This window comes from Aspergillus steynii (assembly GCF_002849105.1).
Source record: "Aspergillus steynii IBT 23096 chromosome Unknown P170scaffold_2, whole genome shotgun sequence".
Lineage (NCBI taxonomy): Eukaryota > Fungi > Ascomycota > Eurotiomycetes > Eurotiales > Aspergillaceae > Aspergillus > Aspergillus steynii.
This window is the reverse complement of record NW_020194399.1, coordinates 4,628,810-4,653,341: the sequence shown is the minus strand read 5'-3', so window position 1 is coordinate 4,653,341 and position 24,532 is coordinate 4,628,810. Positions and strand designations below refer to the sequence as shown.

Here is a 24,532-nt window from a genome sequence, read left to right as displayed (position 1 = left end):
CCCTCTCCAGATCAGGATAGGCCGGGTCAGGTCCTATGATGCCATCCTCTATCCTGAATATCACTCATTCTGTAGTCTGTTCTTCCTCCGTCCGTCCGGCTGCAGCAGTGAGGTACGCAGTACGCCGTACAGAGCACGGAGTCCTACCCCTCATGGTTTAGGTCATGTTTAATTAGGATGGGATGGGCTAGGTTCGGTTCGGTTCGATTCCATTTCCCACGCGCTGGTTGCGTTTCCGTTCCTGAATGACCCGATTGAGGGGAGGGAATCAAGGGGTCTGGTCTTGGTCTTACTTCTGCAGTGCAGTTCTTGTTCAGGTCAGGCCAGGTCAGGTCAGGGTGTTCTACCGAAGCGGGGAGAGAGAGGAGAGAGCGGACATCCTCCGTCTATCTTCTGTCTGGCTGTCTGGTAGGGAGGGAGGGAGGGGGTTTTTTTTATTGGAGTTGGGGTTGGGTTTAGGAGTGGTTTCTGGTTTCTGGTTTCTACGGAGGCGGAGGGTCATTTGTTTTGTTTTTCTTTTTGTGCTTTGTGATAGGTGCTGCTGGTGATCGGGCAGCCATCCATTTCGTACTAGACGAACCCCCCACTTTCCTGGATCGGGGTGGTGTGCAGATTCAAGAGGGAGGTTGATTATCACGGAAGTACGCATACGGAGGAGTCTGTTCCTCTGGAAGGGTGCGGGAATTTTCCTGACTGTCTGTCCGGCAAAGTAAGGGTTTTGGTTTTTTTTTTTATCTCCATCAGACCTCACTGGCTGGCAGCTGTATTGCTGTTTTGGGGTGCGCGCAGGACCGATAGGAGATACGTCGGGCGGTCCTTTGTGTTTTCCAGTTGAGTTGACAGGTGACGGGATTGTTGCGTTTGACTGGTTACTGGTTACTGGTTAGATGGGAGGAGAGTGGTGGTGTGGTGGATGTATGTGCTGGGTTTTGCATTTACATATACTCTACAGATTGACAGATGACAGTGACATGACATCGGGTTCGACGAAGGACTCTGTTGATATCGATGATCTGGGAGAGCGCAGGAGCGGAGAACAGGCTCCGTAGTTCTTACTCTGATATATAATATCCCTTATTATCATACCACCCGATGCTAATCGACATCAACGGAGCAACCAGAAACAGGGCAGAGCAGATGATACGCCGGCGATGATATGCATGGACCTGGACACGGCCACGCCCACCACCACGGCCACGGCCACGGCCAGGTGGACCGGATGGCCAGAGGTTGTACTCCGTCCAGCGTATAGTTAATAATAATAAAATGATATCGCAGACGTGGTGACCTCCTCCCAAGGCACGCGGCCCTCTCGCCACGACGGATGGCCCGCCCGTGTGTAGGACGGAATTCTAGAAGAATGAAGATCGCCTGCTATGTCCGACCTCGTTCTGATTGGGTGCTTTATGACGCAGGCCGTGAGTCAGATGCTCTGGAAAAAGAAGAGAGGGGCTTTTCGCCCTTGTCCTTCCTCCTGGTTCTACGCTGGACTCGGGACATTCCCAGCTCTGACGTCGGCGCAGCAACGGCCTGGGGATTTATTGTGTTATTTATTGTGGTTGACTCAGCCGCACTGCACCGTCTCCCTTGCCGCGTCGAGTCGAGGACGACCTGAGAGTCAAGTCCGAGTCGGAGTAAGATGACATAGCCAATCCCTTTTCTAAGACTTCAGTTCCTGGCCAAGAGATGAGTAATCCAGGCAGAACTGCAAAACCTTGCCGGGTTGGAGTTCAAAATGAGGCTGCGACTTGCCACCACTGACACACTTGCCTGCTGCTTCTGGGGGCAAGATGCGGTCATGACTACCGGGCCGACGTATGATGTTTCTTCTGCCCGCCACCGGATCATCCTCCTAGGCGGAAGGGTTGGAAGGGGAAGGAATCCCAAGCATCCTTTCATTAACCAGTGGTTGCGTCCTGCAGATGGACGACCAGATCGATGCGAATTCATCGACTGCATCTGCCTACCGCCTTTGCCCGAAAGAGACGGCCACTAGCTTCGTACCACCCAGACACGTTTTGATTACAGGAGAGATGGAAGTTGGAACGGACGAATGCACGTCCCCGTCCCACCCCATTATTCGTACGGAGTTATGCTTCTCGGGTGAAGTCTCTTCTGGCCAACTGACCACCGCTCCGTATGGGACGGACTGGTCCGTGTGACGGCGTCTGATTTGAACGGCGAAAGGGGAATCCATCCCCTGAACAATAAGGACTTCGTGGTGATCTCCAGAATCCTCTCTTCCTCTGTCCGCAGGTTATTCTTAGAATTGAATTGCATGGACGGCTGCTGCGGCAAGTCTCGCACCGGCACTAGGCCCGATTGCTGCTAGACCCTCCTTTTTTCCCTCGTCGCGCTGGCCGTTGGACTGGAGAACGAACCCCTGGCAAGTCTGAGGGACGGACCATCGTTTAGTTAATTCGGATGTTCTGACTAACAGAATCCGTCTGTCCTCTCTGTAAGTCTCGGGCGGCGCCGGTGAAGGGATCCTTACAGAGTGCGCCCAGCCCATGCCAGGTGATGCCGCTTCATGCAATGGACGCTCCATCTATCAGAAAGCATCCGTAGCCATTGGTCTGCCCGTCCGGCCCGGTCTATTTATTCCTGAATTAGTCCACTATTCACGGAGGATTAATCATGAAGGGGAAACGGATGCAATCTACCCTCCAGCGCCTAATCCCTAATCATTACATCAATCCATTCTCTCTGACAGCTGAATAATCCGTTCAATGCATCCAACGGGGCTCCACCGTCGCTGTTCTGGGCTTGAGGTTGGTTTTCTTGGGTCTCTTTGGCTCGGGTTTCTTTGGTTCGGGTCTCCGACCGTCGTCACTGGGAGTTTTTAGAGTACCACCCAACGGGTCTTTTTTTTTTTTTTTTTTTTTTTTTTTGTCTTTGGCCGTTCTGGTGATGTATCTGGCAAGCTTCACTCTTTTGGGTTACGACGGACCACCAACTACTCCGTAATCACTGTAGACTGGACACTAACCGGACGATGGGGTTCAAAAGAAATAATAGTCGAACTACGGAGTACTTCGTAATAAATCACAATCATCCTAGGGGAAAGGATATTTCTACTACCGGAGTAGAAGTGAAAAGAAAAAAAAAATGCAAACTCTAAAACACATCGCTTCATTCAAGTGTCTCCGTACGGGGCCTTTTACAGGCTGGCTGGCCCCCTTTCCCACTTCCCACGGTTTCTCTTTGGCCTTTTCCCGCCTGCTGGATTTTTCTGGTTGGTGAGGCCTGGCGGGCGGTAGGCAGGCGGCCATTTGGATGTGACAATACTGGAACATCGTCATGCTCATGTGGGCAATTCTTTTTTTTTTTTTTTCTTTTCCACCCCAAGGATGGGAAAGGTCAACCCTTTTTCATTCCGGGTCCTCCTGACCAAACCCATTTAGAAATCCAATTAAATAAAATTAAAAAATGACTCCGTAGAAATAAAAATAAAAATCAAATCAAATCCAAACAGGAATCCACCGCCCACCCGACCAGACAGAATGGGCCGTGGGAATTATTAAACCAATCCTTAAAAGTCGCGCCCAATTCGATTTCTTAGGGGTTGGTGACTCTTACGGAGGTGTCGGTGGCAGTGAAGAGGCAGTCGACCGGTAGGACGATGCTTCCATCCTCTTCTGCCTGTGATTTCTGTCGGAGCATGAAATTACTATAATAATAATAACAATAATAATAATAATAATAATAATAATAATAATAATAATAACAACCATAGGGGTGTGACTTCCGTCTCTGATGTGCAAGACGGAATTCTATTAGATGCCCCGTCGAGCGCAATCAAAGACTCGAGCAGAATCCCATCCAATCCGACCCGGAGGCAGACCCGGCTGGCCAGGCTGACTAACGCCCACAGCGCCCGGAGATCTTCACCACCGCCTGCAAACCCGCCCTCACGAAGGGCCGACCGACTCTGACACCTCCTACCACTAGTCCCTCTCGCCTTTTCTCTCCTTCGCCTGCTCTTACTTCCTTCCCTTCCTCCCCCCTCCTCTCGACTTCCCTTCCCCATCCTCTCTCCTCCACGTTCAATCGCCATTCCCCCTTGGTTCTTGAACTCTCACCACTCTTCGCCTTGTTCCTCCCCCTTCTTCCTCTTCTTCCTCTCGATTCTTTTTTTCCGCCTCCCTTTCTTTCAACGAGCTTTTCACTAAGTGTCGTTGTTATCGTGGTCCGGAGTATTTCCACTTGACGCGAGAGAAATTGTTTCAATCGATTTGATTTTTTTTATTATTCTTCTTCCTAAGTGTTTCTTTGCTTCTTCAAAAGAAGACACGAACATTGAATTTAAGAAAAAAAAATATCTCGATCCTCTCCGTCTCGCCTCCCACGAATTTTCCTCTCGGACAATTGTCCCGGTGTGTGTAATATCAGATTCACATCTCAGGTGACATCCTACCGTCGCCCTTTCTTCCGCTTCTTCCGCTTCATATCTTCATCGCCTTGAGTCGTCTCGTGTTCTCATAGAGAGTTGAATACGGAAGTCAAATCGCCCCGAAGAAAGTTGACAGGTTCTCGCCTCCCGCAAGACCGGACCAGAGAAGGAAGAACAATCAAAACACGCCAGCTGCGACCGCTCTTTACGCTCATTTCGCTCAACGTTTTCTTTTCCTCCTTCTCCAGTTCTCCAATTTCTTTACACCTGCTTGTTTTACTGAATTGTACATCCATGTTATTCATCTAAGAGACTTGAACTGCGTCATACAGAGAGCCACGGCTCGTTGAGCAACGCTCTTCACCCAGGATCAGGGCGTGGTGGACGTTTAGACGGTTCGTATCTGTCTTTTTTTCTTTTTTGGTGTTGAACTTGGTTGCTCTCGAACCCCCCTTGTCGGTTGGGACATATCCCTCCTGTGGGATCTTTTCTTTTGCTGACTGAGACGATCTTGTTCTGTACAGTACTCCCGCTGTCTTCCGTCCCCGTCCTGAACTGGTCTTTTTCTTTTCTTTTTATTTCTCTCTTCTCTTTTTGATCTTGTTATGCCGTCGTTCTACGCGCCTGCCCTGCAGACGGGCTTCCCTCCTACCCCTCCCCATATCACGAGCGGTGGCCGATTGGAAACTGAGCAGCCTTACTACGTTATGGGTCCCTCGGCTTTCCCTCCTCGCTACTCTCAGAGCGGCTGTGAATTCATCGAGCAGTACTCCCAGTCAGCCTGCTACGCCAAACCCGCTCCGATGAACTTGCACCCTCAATCTGCCCACTCAATGCGCACTGGCAGAGATATGGCCGCGGCGATGAACCAGTCCATCTACGGTCCCATGGCCGCTGCGAACGTTCTGCCCCCCATTCGTGGTGGCAACGTCCAATTCCCCCCAATGGACAACGGTATTGCGTCGCAGTACCGCCGACAAGATATGATGGTTCAGCCCGAACAGCAGCAACCGCACAAGGAGGAAAAGGCCACTGGAGGTGTTGCCGCCCACCTGGATTATGAGATGGATCAGATGTCCGACTTCGTGGCCGAGATGGCTCAGGGAATGTATGCTTTGTACATCACCAAGATCAACCTAGCAGATATTGACTTCGCGCGAAGCGTCTACCCAGGAACGTCGGTCCCGCCTCAATTCCGGAAATACGTCTTTCAGGTCTTGTCGTCGACTCGCCTCCCGAGCTCGACCATCCTCTTGGGTCTTTACTATCTGGCCTGCCGGATGCGCATGCTTTCTTCCGCCAAGGTGTTCGCGTCGGGCAGTGGGCAGGTCTACCGCATGCTCACCGTTGCTCTGCTTCTGGGCAGCAAGTTCTTGGACGACAACACCTTCCAGAACAAGTCGTGGGCCGAGGTCAGCAACATCCCCGTGGGCGAGTTGAATTCCATGGAGCTCGACTGGCTCTTCGCCTTTGAGTGGAAGATCCACGACCGCATCTACGACAAGCAGGACGGATTTGCATCGTGGCGCTCTCACTGGGAAACCTGGCGCGCGAAGACCGTTGCTCGCGCTCAAGAGACTCGCCATAACTTGGCTCCGATTGACACCAATGTTTCTCGCGGCCCGAGAGTCTCCAAGCCCATGCTTTCCCCCGAAGGTCCCATTCCTCCGCAGTATCAGCGAAGCTCCCACTTTGAGAATTCTTGGCTAAACCCCGCGGCTTCAGAGTACTCGCCCCCTTCTGCACCTCACAGTGGCCCCAACACGCCGGATTATTACGCGGTTGGCCCCTGGGCGTACAGCAACCCCCCTCCGCCTTATTCTCGGACCTGGGTTCCTCCCCAGCAATACATCCCGCAGGCCCCCCGCTCGCAACCACCGTCGTACCATCACACGCCGTCCTACGCTTTGCCTTTCGCACAGAGTGTCTGGACTGGTCACGGTTCCTCCTGCGGATGTTTGTATTGTGCCAAGCACATTGAAAACTACATGTGCGCCGGCCCCTTCGGTGCTATGCAACCGATCCTTGCCGGTTAAAAAAAAAAAGAAAAAGTCGACTGATGTACCTTGCTTCCGACTGTATTTCGATGGCGGTCATCTGTTGGTTTTTCGTTGGCTCTCTCTTTTTCTTTCTAATTGCCTGCCTCCCCTTTTTAGACCACTTTTTCTTCTTTTGATGATACCGTGTCTTTCTATTTTCGTTTTTTGATGATAATTCTGCCTCTCACCGTCAGTTTCGGTTTATCTTCGTTGAAAAGTACCTGCGGTCGTCATTTTTTGTGTTATGCCCCAAAAGCACAAAAAAACAGAAAAAAAAGTTTCAAACAGCGATATTGGGTCGACTTTGCCAAATCTACAACAGCTCTCAACGCATTTACGATACGGCATAGCTTCGTCTATTTCCCCGACTTGGTACGATTTCGTTGTTTATGGAAAGCTTTTGTTCATCGTGTGCAGAGTGTTTATCCTCAGGGGAAAAGCCCTCTCTCGGAGCCTCTCGCTCTCTGCAGTGAAAAGTCACGACATTTATGATCTTCGTTTTGTTACCTTGCTGCGCTCATTTTTCCTTTGCCTTCTCCACTACTTTTGATTCTTTTATCTGGGTTGGGCATTTCACCTGGCGAATGTTATTCCATAGATTCCTTCCCTTGACTTTCTTGTTGGCACATTGGTTTCTTTTTTTTCTCCCTTTATCTTTGCCTTGAGTACCATGGCGTTAATCTCTCCAATTCTCTCTTCGATTCCCCGCTGTCTTGCATTGTTTGTTTACGGTTGACAGATTCGTCTTTTCGTTGTCTTTGCCTACAATTTTCTTTCTTATCCAACAAGCTTTGTTCGGTTTTTTCTATCTCCAAGAACTCTGCCGAGTTGTTGCCTACCTTTATTTCTCTTTCTCTTTCTACGATTGTCTTCGATGAATTGTTCCATTCAAATTTGTTTTCATGTCCCCAAAAAAATGATACACCCCCATTCGTCCCATATCTTTTCTATTGTCTATTCTTGGTTTCTTTACTCTTTCTTTTCTCGATAGTGATCGAACAACCTGTGTCATTGTGTTTTTGTTCACTTACCTTTCTGTTCAACTTTTTTTTTCTTTTTTTTTTCTTGATTGTAAGTTAGACTTTTGATTTGATTAACTTCCAGAAGCAAACCGATGACTTGCGGGAAAAAGATCAAAAAAAAATTCAATCTACCCTTTTTTTTCTTTCTGGAAAATTTGCAATACTTTCTTGGTCTTGATACTTTGTAGATTTGATTTCTTGAGCCAGGACATGACGCGCATGGTTTTAGACCATCGGTCGGTTAAGATACTTCGATGATGGATGGATGGCCATTGGGACTAGGTAGGTAAGCGGCTAGGTATTCACGGCGTTGGAGGTCAGAACAGTCAAATGATTCTTATCCTTTTGACATGGTGTTTTGCTTGTTGTCAATACGGGTTGTTCACATGTGGTATATGTGGTACTGATAATCACTATCGTTGCACCTAATGAATGAGTTTTTCCTTTTCAATGCCCTCTCTGCCTACCATGTATCTGTGAGAGTAAAATGCAAGGAATGTGTGTCTAATTTATGTATAGGGCGAAGGTCGGTCATCTATAGTTTGATGTAGAATGAATGAATGTACCAATGGAGAACGAAACCCAAGAGGGTAGAAAGATAGAGCAAATATTGGGGTGGGGAAGAATCGTTTGATGAACGAGGAAATAGAAGAAGTTATCAATGTATGCTTGTAGTATAGTATAGTAGTCCAATGTAGTAAGGTAAGGTAGAGTATAATACGGAAGTAAAGTGGTTGGGTATCAGTACCAAAAACAACTCAAGGAAGGAGTCTTCCAAAAAAGAAAACTGCAGAGCCGAAAGATGAAGAGTTGAAGGCGATAAGATAAATAAAGGAAGAAGAGAGAACGCATGGAATACCGAAAGGGGTCGAGTGCTTGGAAGGAAAGTATTGGCCGTTGTCGTAAAGAGAATTGGGTCATTAAAATATGAGGGTGGAGGTGTTGGCTTGAGAAGGGTATGTCTGTGGAGGGAACGATGCCGGACTAGTATACGCTTCCTCGGATACTTTGGTCCTCTCTTCGTTGAGCCTCAATGCTAGAGTCGTCGGTCCTGTCGCCGTTGTGTTCGTCATGAAGGTCGTGGTCGTCATCGTGATCGTCGTGTTCATCATGGTATCCATGCAGGGGCTGGGACTCGTTCTGGCTCTGGATCGAAGAGTCGTCGTTGCCGTCGTAGTCGTGGTCATTTTGACCTCGCTCGGTCAGCTTGATACCCACCTGCTGCGCGAGATGTCGCCTGCCGGGGGCTAGGGTGTTATTGTGATTATAGCGGTGACTATGGTGGTGATGGTGGTGATTGTGGGACCGCGTTCGACGCAATCTTTGATGCTGTCCACTGCCCTCGTCGTCGCCGTCGTTGCCAAAGTCCTGAGAGGACTTGGGTTGATGCTGGAGAGGCCGACGGGCGGCGCGTTTCTTGATCTCGTGCTCGTCCTCGGAGGGAACGAGGCTGTTCGCTCCGCTCAGAGAACCGCCCCCGTCCCGACCACCAAGATGATAGAGGCCGTAGTTTGACCGTGGGGGATGGAGAAGATGATCCTCACTGTCGCGGTGCAAGTGCATCAGTCCCGGACGTTTGGGAATCGGGCTTGGACTTGGGCCGACCGATCGGGGAATTTGAGGACTCGTATCATTGTCATTGCTTTTGTTACTGGAGTTGTCGTTCTCATTGGCGTCGGCCCCATCATTTGATAACAGTCTGGAATGAGAGACATGAGTAGTCACGGAAGTATCCTGCCTATGGAAATCGTGTCTCCGAGGCGGGGAGGGGATAGTTTTATCCACAGGTTTCGCCTCTGTTGAGCGGTCTCCCAGCCCTGGCTCGGGAGCTGTCAGCGTCCGCTGTTCCACCTGAGCTGTCGAATTCGTGGAAACTGTGCCCGACGGCTCCTGGTGATGGTGATGATCAATCTTGGTCTCTTGAATGGCAGCACTTCGACTGGCTTCGTTCTGTCTCTTATGTGCGTCCGCCGCATTGGGTCGGGACGAACGCACTGAGCCTTTTCTCCGCACGCCATGGTTACATCCGTCAGGACAACCGCCCCATGTGCGCCTGATAGGCACCGAATGGTCGGACGGCATTAAAGGCGCCGCCGGCCCAAGCCCTTTAGAAGCCCTTTCCCGCTGTCTTTCCGCTTCTTTCTCCTTTCGCAGCTCGGACCAGGTGCGTAGCTGGTTCTGCAGCACGTACTTTCCGTTATCCGGGTTGAGTTTCATGACAACAAACTCGCAGTGGTTGATGTTTCGCAGATCTTCGAAGTATTCTACGCTCCAGTGGTACCACTTCATGAGAAAGATCCGCGTCATCAAACCATGGGTGACCAGGACACAGACGCTGGCGAAATCGTTCTCTCCAAAGAGACGCCATAGCGACTCGTTGAACCCACTGACCCTGTCATAGGCATCGGCCGCCGATTCACCGTTGGGGATCCGATAGAAAAAATGGCCATAATCCGCGCGCTCCAGCCACATCCGCTCCATCTCTGCCGAGCATGGCTGAAAGTTTCCGAAATCCTGCTCGCGGAGTCGAGGCTCCTCATACACCTTGATCGTGTGTCTGGGGAAGGGAGTCGGAGAGGGAGAATCAGAGGACAGAGACTGCAAAATGCCTTCCGTGGTCTCCCGAGTGCGCCGGTACGGAGAGGTAAAGAAGTGGATGGTATCGTCGGGTCGCAATAGGCTCCGCAGATGAGTCCCTGCCTCCTGGGCCTGCCGATGTCCCTCGGCGGTGAGCTTCACGCGGTGGTCGGGGATGCTCTGGTGGATTTCACGATTCTTGTTTCCTTCTGACTGAGCGTGACGCACCAGAATAATCATCTGTCATGTATGAGAAGACCAGGATTCCAGAGGAGAGGGACGAAAGCGAGAAGACAGCTCACCCGTGGTTTGCCCATGATTGGCGCTTTGCGGTAGTATGTAGAGGGACGGGGTTCCAATGTAGACCAGGTTTGAAGGAACAGAAGGAAGCAGAAGAAAGACGCTAGCCGTGTGCGCCCACCGGGACCTTCCTAGCCAGCTCCTGAGGCCGAGATGGATCTGCAGGAGGGATATGGAGAGAGAAAAAGACCAAGTGCGGGCCCGTGGAAGGGAAGTACCTGAGAATGACTGGATCCGGTTAGCGGCACCGGTGATGTCAGCCCGTTTGGCGCGGGTGCTTTACTAATTCCTTCTACGCCGGTCGTTCTCGAGAGTCAACCTGCCGGGGGTGGTGTTTAGGAAAAGAGATCATCTATAGTGCACGTCTGAATAACGAAACAGGCTGAGATCCCAAGTCTGACCCTGCGAGCCCTGGACTTTCCCCCCGTACCCCTCCCGGTGCTGCTGCCTCAGGCCGCCGTCGGAGATGCTGCGCAAGTTGCCGCGTGGTGCGCCGTAGCGGCTATCGCGGGCATCTGGCCTGTTCCCATTCCTCCGCGTCAGTCTACAAGTTCCACTCTTCATCTCTTCGCAGTCGTCCCGGTTGACACCATGGCCGATTATCTGTATGAGCTGCTGACTCCCCATCTGGCCTCTCCGGATGGCTCCTCTCTGGCGCCCGAGCACAACGTCACCACGGCTCAATACCTCAATCGATTGCCCACCCTCTCTCTGCAGGCGTTGCAAGAAACCGAATCTCAGTCGCTAGCGCAATCCTCCCATTCCACCCTGCTCTCGCTCCAAGCCCTGTCCAATCGTTCCCACAAGACCTTCATCACCTCCTCCGACGGCCTATCAAACCTGCGCACCTCAATCCCCCAGTTGACGCGAGACGCTCAGCAGCTTCGAGATGCAATCCCCAGACTCGACGAAGAGGCCGTCCAATTCGCGTCCAAGTACAGCCGCGCCGCGGAAAATGTGGCTCTGGAGCAGCGCAAAAAGGCCATGCAGCTGGCGCGCAACGTTGACCGACTCTCCGATATTTTAGAGTTGCCCACTCTGTTGTCGACGACGGTCTCTTCCGCCGCGGCCAGCTCGGGTGCGACGACGGGCTCGTTTTCTACAACCTACTCGGCGGCTTTGGACCTATACGCTCATATCAAGAGACTGCAAACCCTGTATCCCGATTCGCCGCTGGTCAAGGATGTCGTGCTGCAAGCCGAGGATGCCATGAAGGATATGACTACGAACCTTATTGCCGGTCTCCGGGCTCAGAACCTTCGACTCGCCGCGGCTATGAGGACAGTCGGATGGATGCGCCGAGTGGCTCCCGAATTGGAGAGCCTCCGGAGCGATGGTGGGACTGGCTCCGGAGAAGGTGCTCTGGGAGCCTTGTTTCTGGTCTGTCGACTGGCGAACCTGGTGTCTACGCTGGAGGCATTGGACCCCTTGCGGGAACTCGCAGATCAGGAGACGCAGCGGAGAACGCAGAGCATTGAGCGAAAGGACGGCACCGCCACTTCGTGGTCTGCGGGGCACCAAACCGAGAAGTTTTTGAAACGGTACATTGAGATCTTCCGTGAGCAGAGCTTCGCCATTGTTTCTCTGTACAAAAACATCTTTACCCCGGACCAGTCCGAGTCGGATCTCGCCGTGGCGGGATTACGGGGAATTGATGCGCGCATCAAAGCAGCCCCGGCGCCCCGGCAGGATGACCCGCTGCAGTCCCTCCCTTCGGCCCTGGCGACGTTTCCCATGCATCTGGTGCAGTTGCTGACGGGAACCTTGCGGGCCTATCTGCCCAACGTGCAGGACAAAAGCTCGCGGGAGAGTCTACTCACGCAGGTCCTCTACTGTGCCGCTAGTCTCGGGCGGCTGGGTGGAGACTTCGGGATGATTCTGACCGAGCTGAGTGACGGAGACGACGCAGACGAGGTGGCCTACGAGTGGGAAGAGGTGACGCAGAAACACCGAGCGTTGGCCGGACGCCTGGAGCAGCTCACGAATCCCAAGGACAAAGAGTCTCGACGGGCGTAGAGAAAACAAAGCGGATGTTTCTAAAAAGGGGAGGTCAGCACACCCGCGCTAAACCCAACGGGGCACTAGCGTCGGGCGCCGGGTGACCTCCGCCTTTCAACGTTGTCTGGACCTTCTTCCCTTTCCCTTCTCTCTCCCTCATGGATTCCCCCGGGCTTCGTTGTCTCGTCTTTGATTTCCTCTGAAACCCTTCCGTCCGTGGCTGGTGCGGGCTCTGCGACCTGCTTTGTTCCGCTTCCTTTGACGCCGTGTTTTGTGTGACGTTTCTCCCTTGCGGTGATCTCCGGTCCGCTACTGTCTTCCTTTCCCCTCCCTCCTCCCGGAACCTGCCACAAGAATGAGGACCTTCTTATAGTTCGTGTGAGAAACAGAAGGAACATAGATCTTGACCGAAACTTCTGGCTATATACCCGGCTTTTCCTCAGCACCTATTCCCTATGGCTGCCTCCGCTATTCCCTCCGGCGGGTTGATCGACCCAAACAAGCAGGCCGAATACCCCATAATCCTGGGCGATAAACTGGCAGGGAAAAAAGATGCCTCGCGTTCCAAATTCGTCCATATACAGTACAATCACAAGTCGAAATCTACGAACCCGCTCCAGCGATCCGTCATCAAGCCCTCTCGAGTCAAAGACCAATATAACCTGACGATCACCGACAGAGTACAGAACTCCGAGAATGTGTTGAATTCTTCATATAAAGGCAGTGTGGACCCTGAACATGCCGTTTCCGGACCGGAGGAGCACAACTTGATCTTGGTGTTCGATGCTGAACGGAAAGCATTCGTCTTGGAGCCGGTCGCAACGCAGCTTAACTTCAACCTGCGCTCGGGTCCTGCCAAGACAAGTAAACAGGCGCTTGAGCTGCGTCAGTTGCGGACACTGCAGGAAGACGACCATGGCTCGGGGGACGACACGAGCGGGGTTGATGATGGGCCGGCGGACGAAAGCAACCCATATGATTTTCGCCACTTTCTCCCCAAAGACAATGCGGATGAGGATAACAAGTCGGTCTCAGACAATGCGACCCCCGAACCCTATTCCGCACCGAGCAAAGGCAATACTCCTTTGCTGATGCCGACAGCCAAGAAGCCTACTGCGAGCCCCAACCTTAAGCCCTCGCCAAATCCGAAGCCTCTCCCCAAGCCGCAAACGAATCCTCTACGGCAGACCAAGCGCCCGACCGCGGCGGCGAAACCAGATACCGCGGCAAAACCCAATCCAAAGCCCAAGCCTCGTGTACCGGAGAAGGCGAAGCAGCAGGACGGGCCTGAGGTGGAAGCGCCAAAGTCATCCACACCTCCAGATTTTGGAACGGGTGCGATATCGGCACATAAAGCAGTCCCGTCACCGGGATCTAATATCATCGTCGATGGAAACCTGATCATCGACATGGGGTCGCCGCCCCCTTCGCGTCCCCGCTTCAACATCAACCCCGCGCACTTCTCGTCCAACAATACTCCGGGAATGAATGTCGCGGATGATGACGAAGATGACGACGAAGAGATCGAGGATCTGAGGCTCCCATCTCCCGCCGGACATGAGGGGCGACCCGCAGCGCCTGAAAGGCTGCAGCCCGTGTCGCATGCTCCGGTGACCGAGGAAGAAGTTGAAGACGATGACGCCTTGGCCGCAGAGATGGAGGCAGCCTTTGAGGAAAGTGCGCGAGAAGAAGAAGAGGCTCGCAGTCAAGCTTCTCAGCAAGGGACATTGTCGCATCAGTACCACGTTCCTAGCGACGACGAGAGTGAAGTGAGCGAGGAAGAATAGACCCCCGGGTTCATTCTTTTTGTCGCCCGATATTTCTAACCTGTTTTTGGTTTTCGCTTTGATCTTTTATTTTTGATCTACTGTATCAAGCCTATATATAAGCCCGGAGTTTGGAGCAAAGCGATGGACGCAATAGAGCTGGTCCTATGATATTTTGGAAACCAATGATACCACCTGTGCATCCATGCCTTACCTGTACACAGAATTGACATTACCATTTTACCTGAATAGCTGCACTGAATGAATGACTTGAAGTATGCGAACTGCCCATCCTGCCATGAATCGTCAAGTGAAGGCTGTTCTTTGTCTGAATTGTTGGCAGGACGGCCGGAAGAACTGATTGATCCGGGGCTCGCATTCCGCCTGCGGATCATTCACTCTCTGGTGACCGGTCAACTTCTCCGTCCATCTCGGTCACTCCGCCGTCAGAAAAAAAAAAGAGAGAGACTGCGTGAATAATCTCTCTATTGTCTCTTTCCTGCCCCCTTCTGACCTCCCTGTCACATTGCCTCTCCTTCACTCCGACAGCGCTGGCTGGCCTACGTTCCTTAATCCAGAAGCACACAGCCGTGCTATTGATTGGTCTTCATGATGCGATGAGGTGCCAGTCGCGTCATGCTTGACAGGATCTCTTTACGTCTTATATATTAGCTCTCGCAATTGTCAACAGAAGATCAATTCTCTGTCCTCCGTTAGTCTTCATTGACTCGAATCACCCGGGAGAAGTGGTCGATCAGCCTACCCGACTTGCTTGACACTTTTTTGTGTGTGCACGCTTGGCCCCAGATTGTGCCCTCGCATTCAGTTCTGTCGTCAGCGTTGGCAGCTTTAAAAAGTCCCCGCCTATCCTTCGAGAACATCTACCATTCTCCATGGCATCCTTCTCGTCGCATACCTCGGAGAAGCGCCGACCTGTTCCCGCGCCCTCAAATCCCGTCCTCCTTGCGATTCAATCACAATGGCTCTTCACCGACGAGGAGCTTACACGGACGCCCTCGCAGCTCGACGGCATGAAGCTGGAGGCCGAGAACACAAGTCGCAGTAAAGGGGTCAACTTCATCACCCAGGTCGGCATCATGCTGAAACTCCCCCAGCTTACCCTCGCGACCGCCGCCGTCTATCTCCACCGGTTCTTCATGCGCTTCAGCATGGTCGACCTGCCACAGCGACCCGGCATGCACCCCTACCCGATTGCCGCTACGTCACTGTTTCTCGCGACCAAAGTGGAGGAGAATGTCCGGCGGATGAGAGAAATCGTGGTTGCTTGCTGTCGGGTGGCGCAGAAACAGCCGAACTTGGTGGTCGATGAGCAATCCAAGGACTTCTGGAGGTGGCGCGATACTATCCTACATCACGAGGACATGGTTCTGGAAGCGATCTGCTTCGACCTGCAGCTGGAGCAGCCGTATCGCATTCTGTACGACTTCATCTGCTTTTTCGGCGTCAGCGAGAACAAGCCGCTGCGCAATGCGGCATGGGCTTTTGTCAACGACTCCATGTTCACCGTCCTCTGCCTGCAGTTCACAGCCCGTACCATCGCCGCCGCCGCTCTCTACGCCGCCGCCCGCCATTGCGATGTGGGATTCCAGGACGACGATTCGGACCAACCGTGGTGGGAGCAAATTGACGTGGATCTGACCCAGGTGCGTCGCGCGTGTACGAGAATGGCACAGCTTTATGAGAACAATGCCATGCAAAAACATAGCCAGTACTACCCGACCACCCCTATCATCTCAGACGAGGGTACTGAGAAGACCAGGATTCCGCGCGCTGGCAGCCCGGCAAACACTCCGCGCGAAGCACATCCCGTCAACGGACAGAAGCGGTCCAGAGAGCCCGAGGACGAAGCTAGAGGGCGTTCGGAATCCCAGAATCCTCTCGACTCGCAAGATCCCCACAGCGATCGATCTCCCAAACGACAACGCCGGGGGTCCGATGCCCCGGCGCCGCCAGACAGGCCGCCGTCCGAGAAGACCTCCATCTCCCCGTCGCAGAGCTCGTCCGCCCGACGACGCTCTTCACAATCCCATACCAACGGCCATCTTCCCCCTCCGCCCGCACAGCATCGCCATCCACACCCCTTGCCCCCGGCTCCTCGGCCCTATTCCCGACGAGACAGCGACAGTCGACCCGGAAGCAATCCGGCGCCGGGTGCCTCCGTCGACCCCATCCAGCAACGGATCGACGAGATTGTGCAACAGAACATGTCCCACGGGGCTGCTCCTGCACCACCGACATCATCTCGTGACCCTCCACGGTCCGAACGACGATCCTCCGATCGATACCGCGGCGATTGGGAACACGAAGACCACCACCCTGACCGACGCCGTCGGCCCTCAGACTCAGGGAGCAGCAGCAGGAAGCCACCACCACCACCTTCTTCTGATCATCACCACCCTCATCAACATCAGCAGCCTCCTCCTCCACCCCCCGATCACCTTAATGACAGCCAACCCCCACCACCGCCTCCGCCACCACCTTCACAAAGCAATCCTCACAATCCGGAAGATAAGGATGACGAGGGTGGAGGGAGCGAAGAAGGAGAGTTATAATAGATTCCATCCCCCTTTTCCCCAGTTTATTTCACTTGTCTGTATCATTTGGAAGCTCTTTCCTTTCGTTTATTCTCACTCATGATTCGCATTCCTCCACTTGAGACTTCCCTTGTTTTCTACATTTTCCCCCTTTCCCATCGCATATATCATTATCATTATCATTATCGGTATTGACCCGGATGATTCATATTCGGCTTCAGTCTTCTTTTTCTTCGTCTTCAAAAATCGATCGAACTTTTTTGTCTTTCTCCTTTTTACTAAGTCGACCGAGATTTTTTCTTAATACATGGATTAAAGCGGCAAATACATAAATAAACGGATTGAATAGAAAAAGAAAAAAGGAAAAAAAAAGTTCAAAAATAATTAAAACGAAAGTCAACTGAAAATTAAGACTGTTTCTTCTAATTTGTACTTTACAACCTTTGAACTAGGTGATTAATTACTTTGCTGAGTTACCTGTCTGTACTTGATTCTTTTGTTACCTGGATGAGAGGCTATGTGTTTCTATGCAGGCCGAGATGCTTCTCGTCTATGTTTTAAAAGATTCTTGATGATCGAACCGAACGAGGGTAAGTATAATGAATGCTATGTTTCAATAACGAGAGTGTAGCGTATGTAATGGTAGTGCAATGTGCTTAATTGCACCCCGGAAAAGAAATAAGGTAATGAGAATGGAAAAAACTGACAGGGAGTGAAAAAAAGTATGATTTTAAAAGAAGGTTAGAAAAGAAAAAGAAAAAAGACTGGACTGGACTCCATAATCAATTCCCTATCTGCTCAGTATCCCGCGGCCATCATTCCCGGGCCGTGGTCAAGCAAGCTGCTTGAAGCGACAAAGCTGAATCCACCGAAAGGGTCGGTCTCTCCGCCCAAGCCGTCATGTCCGGTGGACATACCTGGCTGGCTCGGTCGGCGAGCGCCCGTGATGGAATCGTCGAAGCCGCCGACCATGGGGCTGAGAGGCAGCTGAGTAAAGTCGATCGAGAAGTTCTCGGCCAGCGCGGGATCCGTCACGACGGGGTTGATAGGCGGGTCGAGTTCACGACGCTCGAGGGCCTTCCAGTCGATTTTGCGGAAGAACCGGTGGTTCTTGATGGTTTGGAGGTCCTTGGGCATGTGGTATCCGAGGCGCTTGGAAGGCTCCTTGCGAAGCAGGCGCGTGAGCAGGTCTTTGGCGTCCGGACCGAGGAAGTACGGCATGGTCAGTTTCTGCTTGACGATCTTCTCCTGGAGTTTCGCATTGTTATTGGCTCGGAAAGGGGGAGATCCCGTGAGCAGATCAAACCCCAGCGCCCCCAGAGACCACCAGTCGCAGGCCTTGCCATATGATTTGCCTTGGACGACCTCTGGGGCCATGTACTCGATGGTACCCAGGGACGAGTTGCAGCGGTCGTCGTCGTCAACGGCAATTTTGCTGAGGCCAAAGTCCGTCAACACGAGGTGTCCGCGTCGGTCTAGGAGACAATTCTCCGGCTTGAGGTCACGGTAGATCACCCCGACGTTCTGGTGAAGGTGCTCAAGAGCAAGGACCATTTGCGCCATATAGAAGGCGGCCGCATCTTCGTCAAACATACGCTCCATCGCCAAGTGCGTGAACAGCTCCCCGCCCTCCGCATACTCCAGAATGAGATACAACATTTCGTGATCCTGGAATGCATAGAAGAGCTTGACAACAAAAGGGTGGCGGTTCACGCTCTCTAGGATCGTGCGCTCCGTCTTGGTTTGCTCCACGAGTTTCTTGTGGACGGTGATGGAGGCCTTTCGAAACTGTTTCTGCGCATAAAGCTTGCCCGTGAGCACATGACGCACCAGCAACACAGTTCCAAAGGAGCCCTTGCCCAGACAGAGCAGCGGTTCAAAGTCATCGGTGGTCATCTTACGGCATAGCTGAGAGCGAACATCCTGAACACTCGAGGTATTCTGGCAATTCTCTTCCGCTGCAGCATCGGCGCTCACATAGTCGTGATCCAAAGGAACTTCGTAACTGGTGAGGACCTCGGTCTGATCGCTGTCGGAGCAAACACTGGCGTTGCTTGGGGTCTCGGAACAGATGTCACTGGGAGCCCTGTCTTGGGGACGATCGCCGGAGATATCGAGGGAATCAAGCTGAAGCTTCAAGGCACTTACCCCGCCATTATTGCCATTGCTCGTAGGGACGGGGTGCCGCTTCGAGCTAGGAGCTCTGGAGCTCGAAGTCGAGAAGTCTGAGTCTTCATCGCCTGATCCCCTAGGAGTAAAGCCACGCACGGTGGAGATGGCGGAAGCTGCTTCGTTGCCCTGCTGTCTCTTCTTCTTCTTGCGTCGGTCCGATTTTCCGGCCAACGGAATCGCATTCAATTTCGGCGCGGGAAAAGGATTGATCGCGCCAAGTTCCTTCGTCACCTTGCGCTCAGGACTGCATTCACTCATGCGAAAGTTGGTGTCTTGGGCGGCGTTCATACCGGTCTCTTCGAGAGACTGGGACATGTCCGCCTGCGGACTAAATACGTCGCCCACCGAGAGATCGTCCTGCATTCTAGTCGATGAATCCATTGCTGTCTTTCTCTCTGCCTTCTTTTTTCTAGAAGTTCTTGTTGATCTATTGTTGATCCCTTTACCCTGTCTCTTCTTGCGTTGCGATCCGAAGGACTATGCGGAAAATGTCGGAGCGAAAACAGCGACAGCAAGAGTACGATTCATAAAGGCACGGATGATTACATCCACTCAGCCATAAATAATGGAGAGAAGCCCGGAAGGCTGAGCCAGCGATACCTGAATCCAGCAGAAGTGTAAGAACGCGACTCGGCCATTTTACGCACACAAGTGGGGTACTTTTGAACCCGAGGAAGAAAACCAACAAGTAAGGGGGCAGAGGAACTATTAAACCCACGTACCGGTGCGAGGCAAATACAGGGGGAATCGGAAAAAGCCCAGGAAGTCAAGACTCCCAATCACACTTGCCCGAAGGCGAATCTAGTTGTCGGACACTGAAACTCTCAGGTCAAAAGCAATTTACCGTCCGCCCTTTTTCAGGACGGACCATGAACCCCTAGCCAGATCACCCCGTTGACGGAGGGTCCCAACGGCTGAGTATATGACACAACCGAGGAGCCAGCCAGTGCGGAAGGACCGCGAGAGACAGCGAGGGCCGAGTCGGTATTCACGATCGGGGAAACCGCGGAGGAGTCGGCAAGGCAGCCAGCGGGGGGAACGTAAGCGGACGATGAGGGCGTGGGCGCAGACAGGCACATGAAGAAACGGCCGGAGATGAGATCGAGTGGAAATCAAACAGACTGGGGATCCCAGGGCAAGGGTGTTGAAGGGTGATTCGGAGTGATATTCCCGATCAAACGGTGGGGGAGAAGAAGAAGTAAGAAAGAAAGAAACAAAAAGTTGGAGGATCCGCCGGAGGTCCCGTTGCTGCCCAAGGCAGCCAATCAGGGGGCGCCGATGCTAAGCGTGCCCGCTAAGCCTGATCGGGCACGGCCGTCACGCGCTGAGGTCATCGTCTATACAAACTACCGAGTATTCGGATACAGAGCATACAGAGCATCAAGCCTACGTCTGCTTGGTGGTTTTACATTCGTTTTACCGCCCCATGGCCAGATCAAAGTCAAGAAAACAATCAACCCAGTCACGACTCCAAATCATGCTCGTCCGCCGTCGAGTTCCAGCCTCTCGAAGAAAGCTTGAGACCGCGTGATCTCCACGCCAGACCTCTCGACGAAGGCGAGCGCGCTAGGTTTCTCGACCTTGACTGTCACGCGCTCGTTGGAGAACTCCACCGTCACAATGCGCGCCACATAGGTTGCCAGCGCCTCGACCGTCTGGAACGACGTGCCTTCGACTCGCTATGGGGGAAGGTAGCATTAGCCATGGTGTGCATTACCGCTCTCATGGAAGATCACCTACCTCTGCAACAGCCCTCGTCATCGCCTGATAAGTGTCCACCACCGTCGAGCCCCAGGGTAGTTGGCCAGGACCCTTGAACTCCAAGGAGATGATCACCGCCTGCTTCTCCACCCTCTCGTGGGAGTTGACCCCCAGGATACAGTAGCATCGAATGCCGTCGATTCGGAACTCTTCTTCGAGGACCACCGGGCGTCTTTCAGACTCGTCGGCCTCGCCAGAGACACCATCGTCTCCCTGCTTATATCCCCACACTGTGACGCTACGGTATTTCAGACCCTCGTCCGCCCGGAGCAATGCCTTGGGCAGATGCAACCAGACCTCACACTCGCCATACACACTCTCGATGGGAGAGCTCGATGTACGCGGGGGGCTGAAGTTGAAGTTCGCGGGCCCGGATTGGCCACCCGAGCCACTGCTTCTGCGGATCCCTTGGTGCACATGGGACATCCGTCGCACCCCGGCGGCCGTTTCGTCCAGCAGTCCCAGACCACAGCTGGCGACGATGCCCGCCGTCAAACGCACGTCCTGCCCGAGTTCTTTCCGCAGCATCTCCTCGCGTCGGCTGCCCTCCACGCTGATCATGCGTTGTCCCGGAGCTTCTCCCCGTTGCCCCATGTGGCGGATGTCCTCCTCGAGGCGACGGTATAGCTTGCCGTAATCGAGAGAGAGCGAGACATCGTCAGCGATGGCGGCTGCGACGGCGGATGAGTACGATAACTTTAGCGACGCAGTGCAGGGTTGGGCTTTTTCGGGGCGGTGCCACGGGTCTGGGGCTGACGGCAGGGGAAGTTGGATGTCGCGGAGCTTTACACTATCGAGAACGGGCGGATGGGAGGGAATGTGTACGTTCACTCGTTGTTGCGCCATGATGAGATGGCGGTGATCGAAACCTAGAGTCCGCAGTCGCCCACGCAGTCTGACGTCAATACCTGTGGCTAGATGGGAGAATCAATGGCGACGGAATCGGTAGAAGCAGCTTGGATGGCCTAGTGTCGATCTCACCGGGTTTGAAATAAATCGCGAGGCAAGGAGCGAGAGGAAAAACCCTGCACACAAGGGCCAGCCAGCTGAGATACGAGTCGGTCGATTTGTGCGGGGCAGCTGGGAAGGTCGATTGACGGTGGGGGTTTTTAGCGCCGGTGACAAACCGTAGATTCATCGCGCCTTGTATGACGTCCGTCCCAAACGTTGATGCTTTACTTCGTCACTCCCTACAAAAATGGACCGTCGTGCCGGGATCCTTTTACTACAATTGTCCAGTCTCCTTTGAGGTCGGCGAGGCGATACGAGTGTCAATTCCAGTGGGGTTTTCCAAGCAGGCCAAGGTGGGCGAACGCAAAAATGTCATTTCGTGGTTAAATGTACATTATATCCTCGTCAAAGGGCAAATATCATCAGGAAATAAGGTGGTTTGTTGGGAGATCCGGGGGAGATGCGTTTCACACACCAAGGCCAGCTGCTGCGTTCTTGGATGTCCAAACTAACCGGGCGAATAAAAGCAGCTGGAAGTTTTAATCGGCCATTTCCTACAGCCATCCTGTTTTGTCGCGAGATTCATTCCCGGAACAGGCCCCAGGCACATAGGAAGTCGCATCGTTATCATGTCGAGGAAAACAGAAGCTTTTTCTTTTTTCTTTTCGCAGCGGGCGCATGGCAAGACTCGCATCTCCACTCCAGACAATGAAGTCGAATTTACGCTCCATGGTCCGGTGAATGAGCAAAGGCCCATCATCAACAGCAAAAAGTGCAAATGATCAGCAGGAAAAAACAAAACGAGAAGCATAGAGGGGGGGGGGTATCCGCCATGCAAGCAGCATAAATCACACGGAACGAAATAAATTACCAGTAGCCACGGCGGTCATACGGAACGTATTCACCCCGTGGAGGACTCCGAGGACGTCCATAAGGCCTGGGAGGAATGTATGGGTCCTCATAGCGAGGCGGAGGTGGCGGTCGCACATCATAGGGATCGTCATAAGGACGACGAGGAGCAGGATAGTCTTCAATCCGAGGGCGGGGGGGAGTGCGACGACCGTAGCCATCCCGATCATAGTAGTCCCGACGCATCGGAATGGGAGAACGTTCACGGTAATGAGCACGGGGGCTGTAACCACGAGGGGCCGGGAACCTTCGGTCGTATTCATCCACAGGGGGGTAGCTCCGACGAGGAGATCGTGACCGGTAGGGATCGCGGAAAGTACGATCATCAAAGGACTGGATCTGTAGCTGGATGAGGATTGGTCCGGGTTGAGGCGTGGGTAAGGTCCCTTACATCTGCGACACAGCTCACTCGCGAGCCTTTGAAGTCACGTCCATCGAGCTTATCGATGGCAGTCTTGAGATCGTTCGCAGTTTCAAACTCAACAAACCTTGAATTTGGTGTTAATAGGTTCCGAATGTCGTCCAAGGATAATGGTATGTGAACGGAACCCACCCTCTACCCAGTTCACGGCCGGTTTCCGAGTACACGACGTCAAGGCCAGATTGACGCGCGAAATCTTTGAGGTCCTAGATAATCCCGGAGTGTGAGTCCATTTCCAGGTGAAATTTTGGAATCCGGTGGTATCAAGTGGATGTGCAGCGACTAAACAAAAACGACTAGGGATCGTAGTCGGGAAAGGGAAGACCAGAGTATTAACCGAAAAGCAAAGAAAAGGCCTAAGAGGGTCCGTGTCCATATCGGCCTGAGGTCTCTCTTTTTGTCCAAAGGCGGGTCGTCCAGCGTCCGGTAACTGCCCTGCGGTTTGCAGGGGGTCCATGTACATCGAGGCTGAGAAATATCGCCTTTCCGCCAGATAAATCCTGGGAAGCTGAGCAAACCGACCCACCATGGATAAAGTGGTCGTGCTGTGTCTTCTTTTCAAGAACCTGGACGGGGGACAAGGAACAAAGGAAACAAAAGGGATGTGCACAGATGAAAAGGGGGCATCGGTCAAACACTGATCGGCCACCCCGGATGGGGTCCGGGAAATCCTAAGGAAAATGGACGTGGGCTGCTAACCTGCCAACTTGTTTCCGGGAGTCCGGAAACCATCATGCGAAAGATCGTGCGCCGAGGGCGAGGCATGGCCGGGCGATCCATTGGACCAGGGAAGTTCTCCTTACGGCGCGGTCCACGAGCAAATTGCACCGTGAGCCGTTCACCTTTAAAGTCACTGCCATCTAGATGAAAACCGTTAGAATGGAGACACGTCCTCATGGGCGGCTGAATGGACTACATACGGAACGCTAGATGGGAAAACGGTTAGCAGGCGGTTCGCAACCATACGACGGGCCAAAAGAACATACCTGGAACAACATCTCGCGCATCCATCGCATCTTCGTATTCGATGAAACCGAAGCCATTCATCAGCTTGATCTCTGTGATCTTTCCAGAGCCATGAGTACTGAAATGTTCCTCGATATCTGATTTGGTCACTGGAATACCCCAGGGCGCCGGTCACCGGCGCCGCGAGAAATGTTAGCTCATTGCAATCAAATAGGTCTAAGTAAGTCCAGGAAGTTGGTTCTAGTCAGGTTGTCAACAGGTCACCGGCGGTTAGAACAGGCTTCCAAGGCAGAAGCCGCCGAACCAGAACAAGGAAAATCCTTTCTCAGACGGAGATACCCCGGGCAGCACGACCAGGAAGAACAACAGGTGCAGCAGAGCCTTGACGTTGCAGATGACGGGCAACCGAGGAGCATGGGAATCCGATCGGAGCATCCTGTCTCCGGGGCGCAAATTGACCGGACGGGGAGAGAGAACCCGGTCGGAGGAGAGAGATGGATAAATGCCTGCATACCATTGCGGGGAAGATTCCCGAGATAGAGTCGCGTGGATGAAACTTCAGTCATGGTGGACAAAAACAAAAACACCGGATGAGAATGGAGGGTCCAATAGCCGACGGAATCGCTAGATAGCTAGATGTTTCTGGGCCCTGGGACTTGCGGTGGCCAAGTCAAGAAAAAGAAAGGAAACACAGATCCGGTC

At 52.9% G+C, this 24,532-nt stretch overlaps 9 protein-coding genes across 9 annotated transcripts; 4 read left to right on the top strand and 5 right to left on the bottom strand.

The window, feature by feature from the left end:
* Positions 1-343: 343 nt before the first annotated feature.
* On the bottom strand, positions 344-658 carry P170DRAFT_434751 (uncharacterized protein; the record flags this gene model as incomplete). The annotated part of the gene is made up of 1 exon (XM_024848787.1): positions 344-658. A coding segment is annotated over one exon (315 nt), but the record flags the coding sequence as incomplete, so codon positions are not given.
* Positions 659-5,361: 4,703 nt separating this feature from the next.
* Positions 5,362-6,694, top strand: P170DRAFT_434747 (putative cyclin-like protein (Clg1)). The gene has a single exon (XM_024848786.1). The coding sequence runs from the start codon at positions 5,377-5,379 to the stop codon at positions 6,427-6,429; it is 1,053 nt and encodes a 350-aa protein (XP_024708326.1). The 5' UTR covers positions 5,362-5,376; the 3' UTR covers positions 6,430-6,694.
* Positions 6,695-7,939: 1,245 nt separating this feature from the next.
* Positions 7,940-10,491, bottom strand: P170DRAFT_507741 (acid phosphatase DET1). The gene is made up of 2 exons (XM_024854507.1): positions 10,334-10,491; positions 7,940-10,271 (listed from the first exon to the last, which is right to left on the bottom strand). Exons 1-2 carry the CDS (start codon positions 10,346-10,348, stop codon positions 8,439-8,441), a joined length of 1,848 nt encoding a protein of 615 aa, XP_024708325.1. The 5' UTR covers positions 10,349-10,491; the 3' UTR covers positions 7,940-8,438.
* A 217-nt stretch (positions 10,492-10,708) lies between these two features.
* Positions 10,709-12,833, top strand: P170DRAFT_507739 (Dor1-like family protein). The gene is made up of 2 exons (XM_024854506.1): positions 10,709-12,633; positions 12,719-12,833. The coding sequence occupies exon 1, from the start codon at positions 10,923-10,925 to the stop codon at positions 12,345-12,347; it is 1,425 nt and encodes a 474-aa protein (XP_024708324.1). The 5' UTR covers positions 10,709-10,922; the 3' UTR covers positions 12,348-12,633; positions 12,719-12,833.
* P170DRAFT_434744 (uncharacterized protein) lies at positions 12,487-14,376 on the top strand. Its single transcript, XM_024848785.1, has one exon. It carries the CDS (start codon positions 12,785-12,787, stop codon positions 14,114-14,116), a length of 1,332 nt encoding a protein of 443 aa, XP_024708323.1. The 5' UTR covers positions 12,487-12,784; the 3' UTR covers positions 14,117-14,376.
* Positions 14,377-14,533: 157 nt separating this feature from the next.
* On the top strand, positions 14,534-16,989 carry P170DRAFT_434743 (putative cyclin). Its single transcript, XM_024848784.1, has one exon. The coding sequence runs from the start codon at positions 14,989-14,991 to the stop codon at positions 16,666-16,668; it is 1,680 nt and encodes a 559-aa protein (XP_024708322.1). The 5' UTR covers positions 14,534-14,988; the 3' UTR covers positions 16,669-16,989.
* Positions 16,990-17,151: 162 nt separating this feature from the next.
* Positions 17,152-19,568, bottom strand: P170DRAFT_379378 (AGC family serine/threonine-protein kinase). The gene has a single exon (XM_024845482.1). The coding sequence runs from the start codon at positions 19,201-19,203 to the stop codon at positions 17,449-17,451; it is 1,755 nt and encodes a 584-aa protein (XP_024708321.1). The 5' UTR covers positions 19,204-19,568; the 3' UTR covers positions 17,152-17,448.
* Positions 19,569-20,151: 583 nt separating this feature from the next.
* P170DRAFT_434741 (dihydroneopterin aldolase) lies at positions 20,152-21,682 on the bottom strand. Its single transcript, XM_024848783.1, has 2 exons — positions 20,563-21,682; positions 20,152-20,501 (listed from the first exon to the last, which is right to left on the bottom strand). The coding sequence occupies exons 1-2, from the start codon at positions 21,427-21,429 to the stop codon at positions 20,298-20,300; spliced, it is 1,071 nt and encodes a 356-aa protein (XP_024708320.1). The 5' UTR covers positions 21,430-21,682; the 3' UTR covers positions 20,152-20,297.
* A 719-nt stretch (positions 21,683-22,401) lies between these two features.
* On the bottom strand, positions 22,402-24,396 carry P170DRAFT_472898 (putative pre-RNA splicing factor Srp2; the record flags this gene model as incomplete). The annotated part of the gene is made up of 7 exons (XM_024852993.1): positions 22,402-22,782; positions 22,835-22,931; positions 22,997-23,070; positions 23,564-23,724; positions 23,785-23,790; positions 23,851-23,967; positions 24,345-24,396. 7 exons carry the CDS (start codon positions 24,394-24,396, stop codon positions 22,402-22,404), a joined length of 888 nt encoding a protein of 295 aa, XP_024708319.1.
* Between the last annotated feature and the right edge of the window lie 136 nt (positions 24,397-24,532).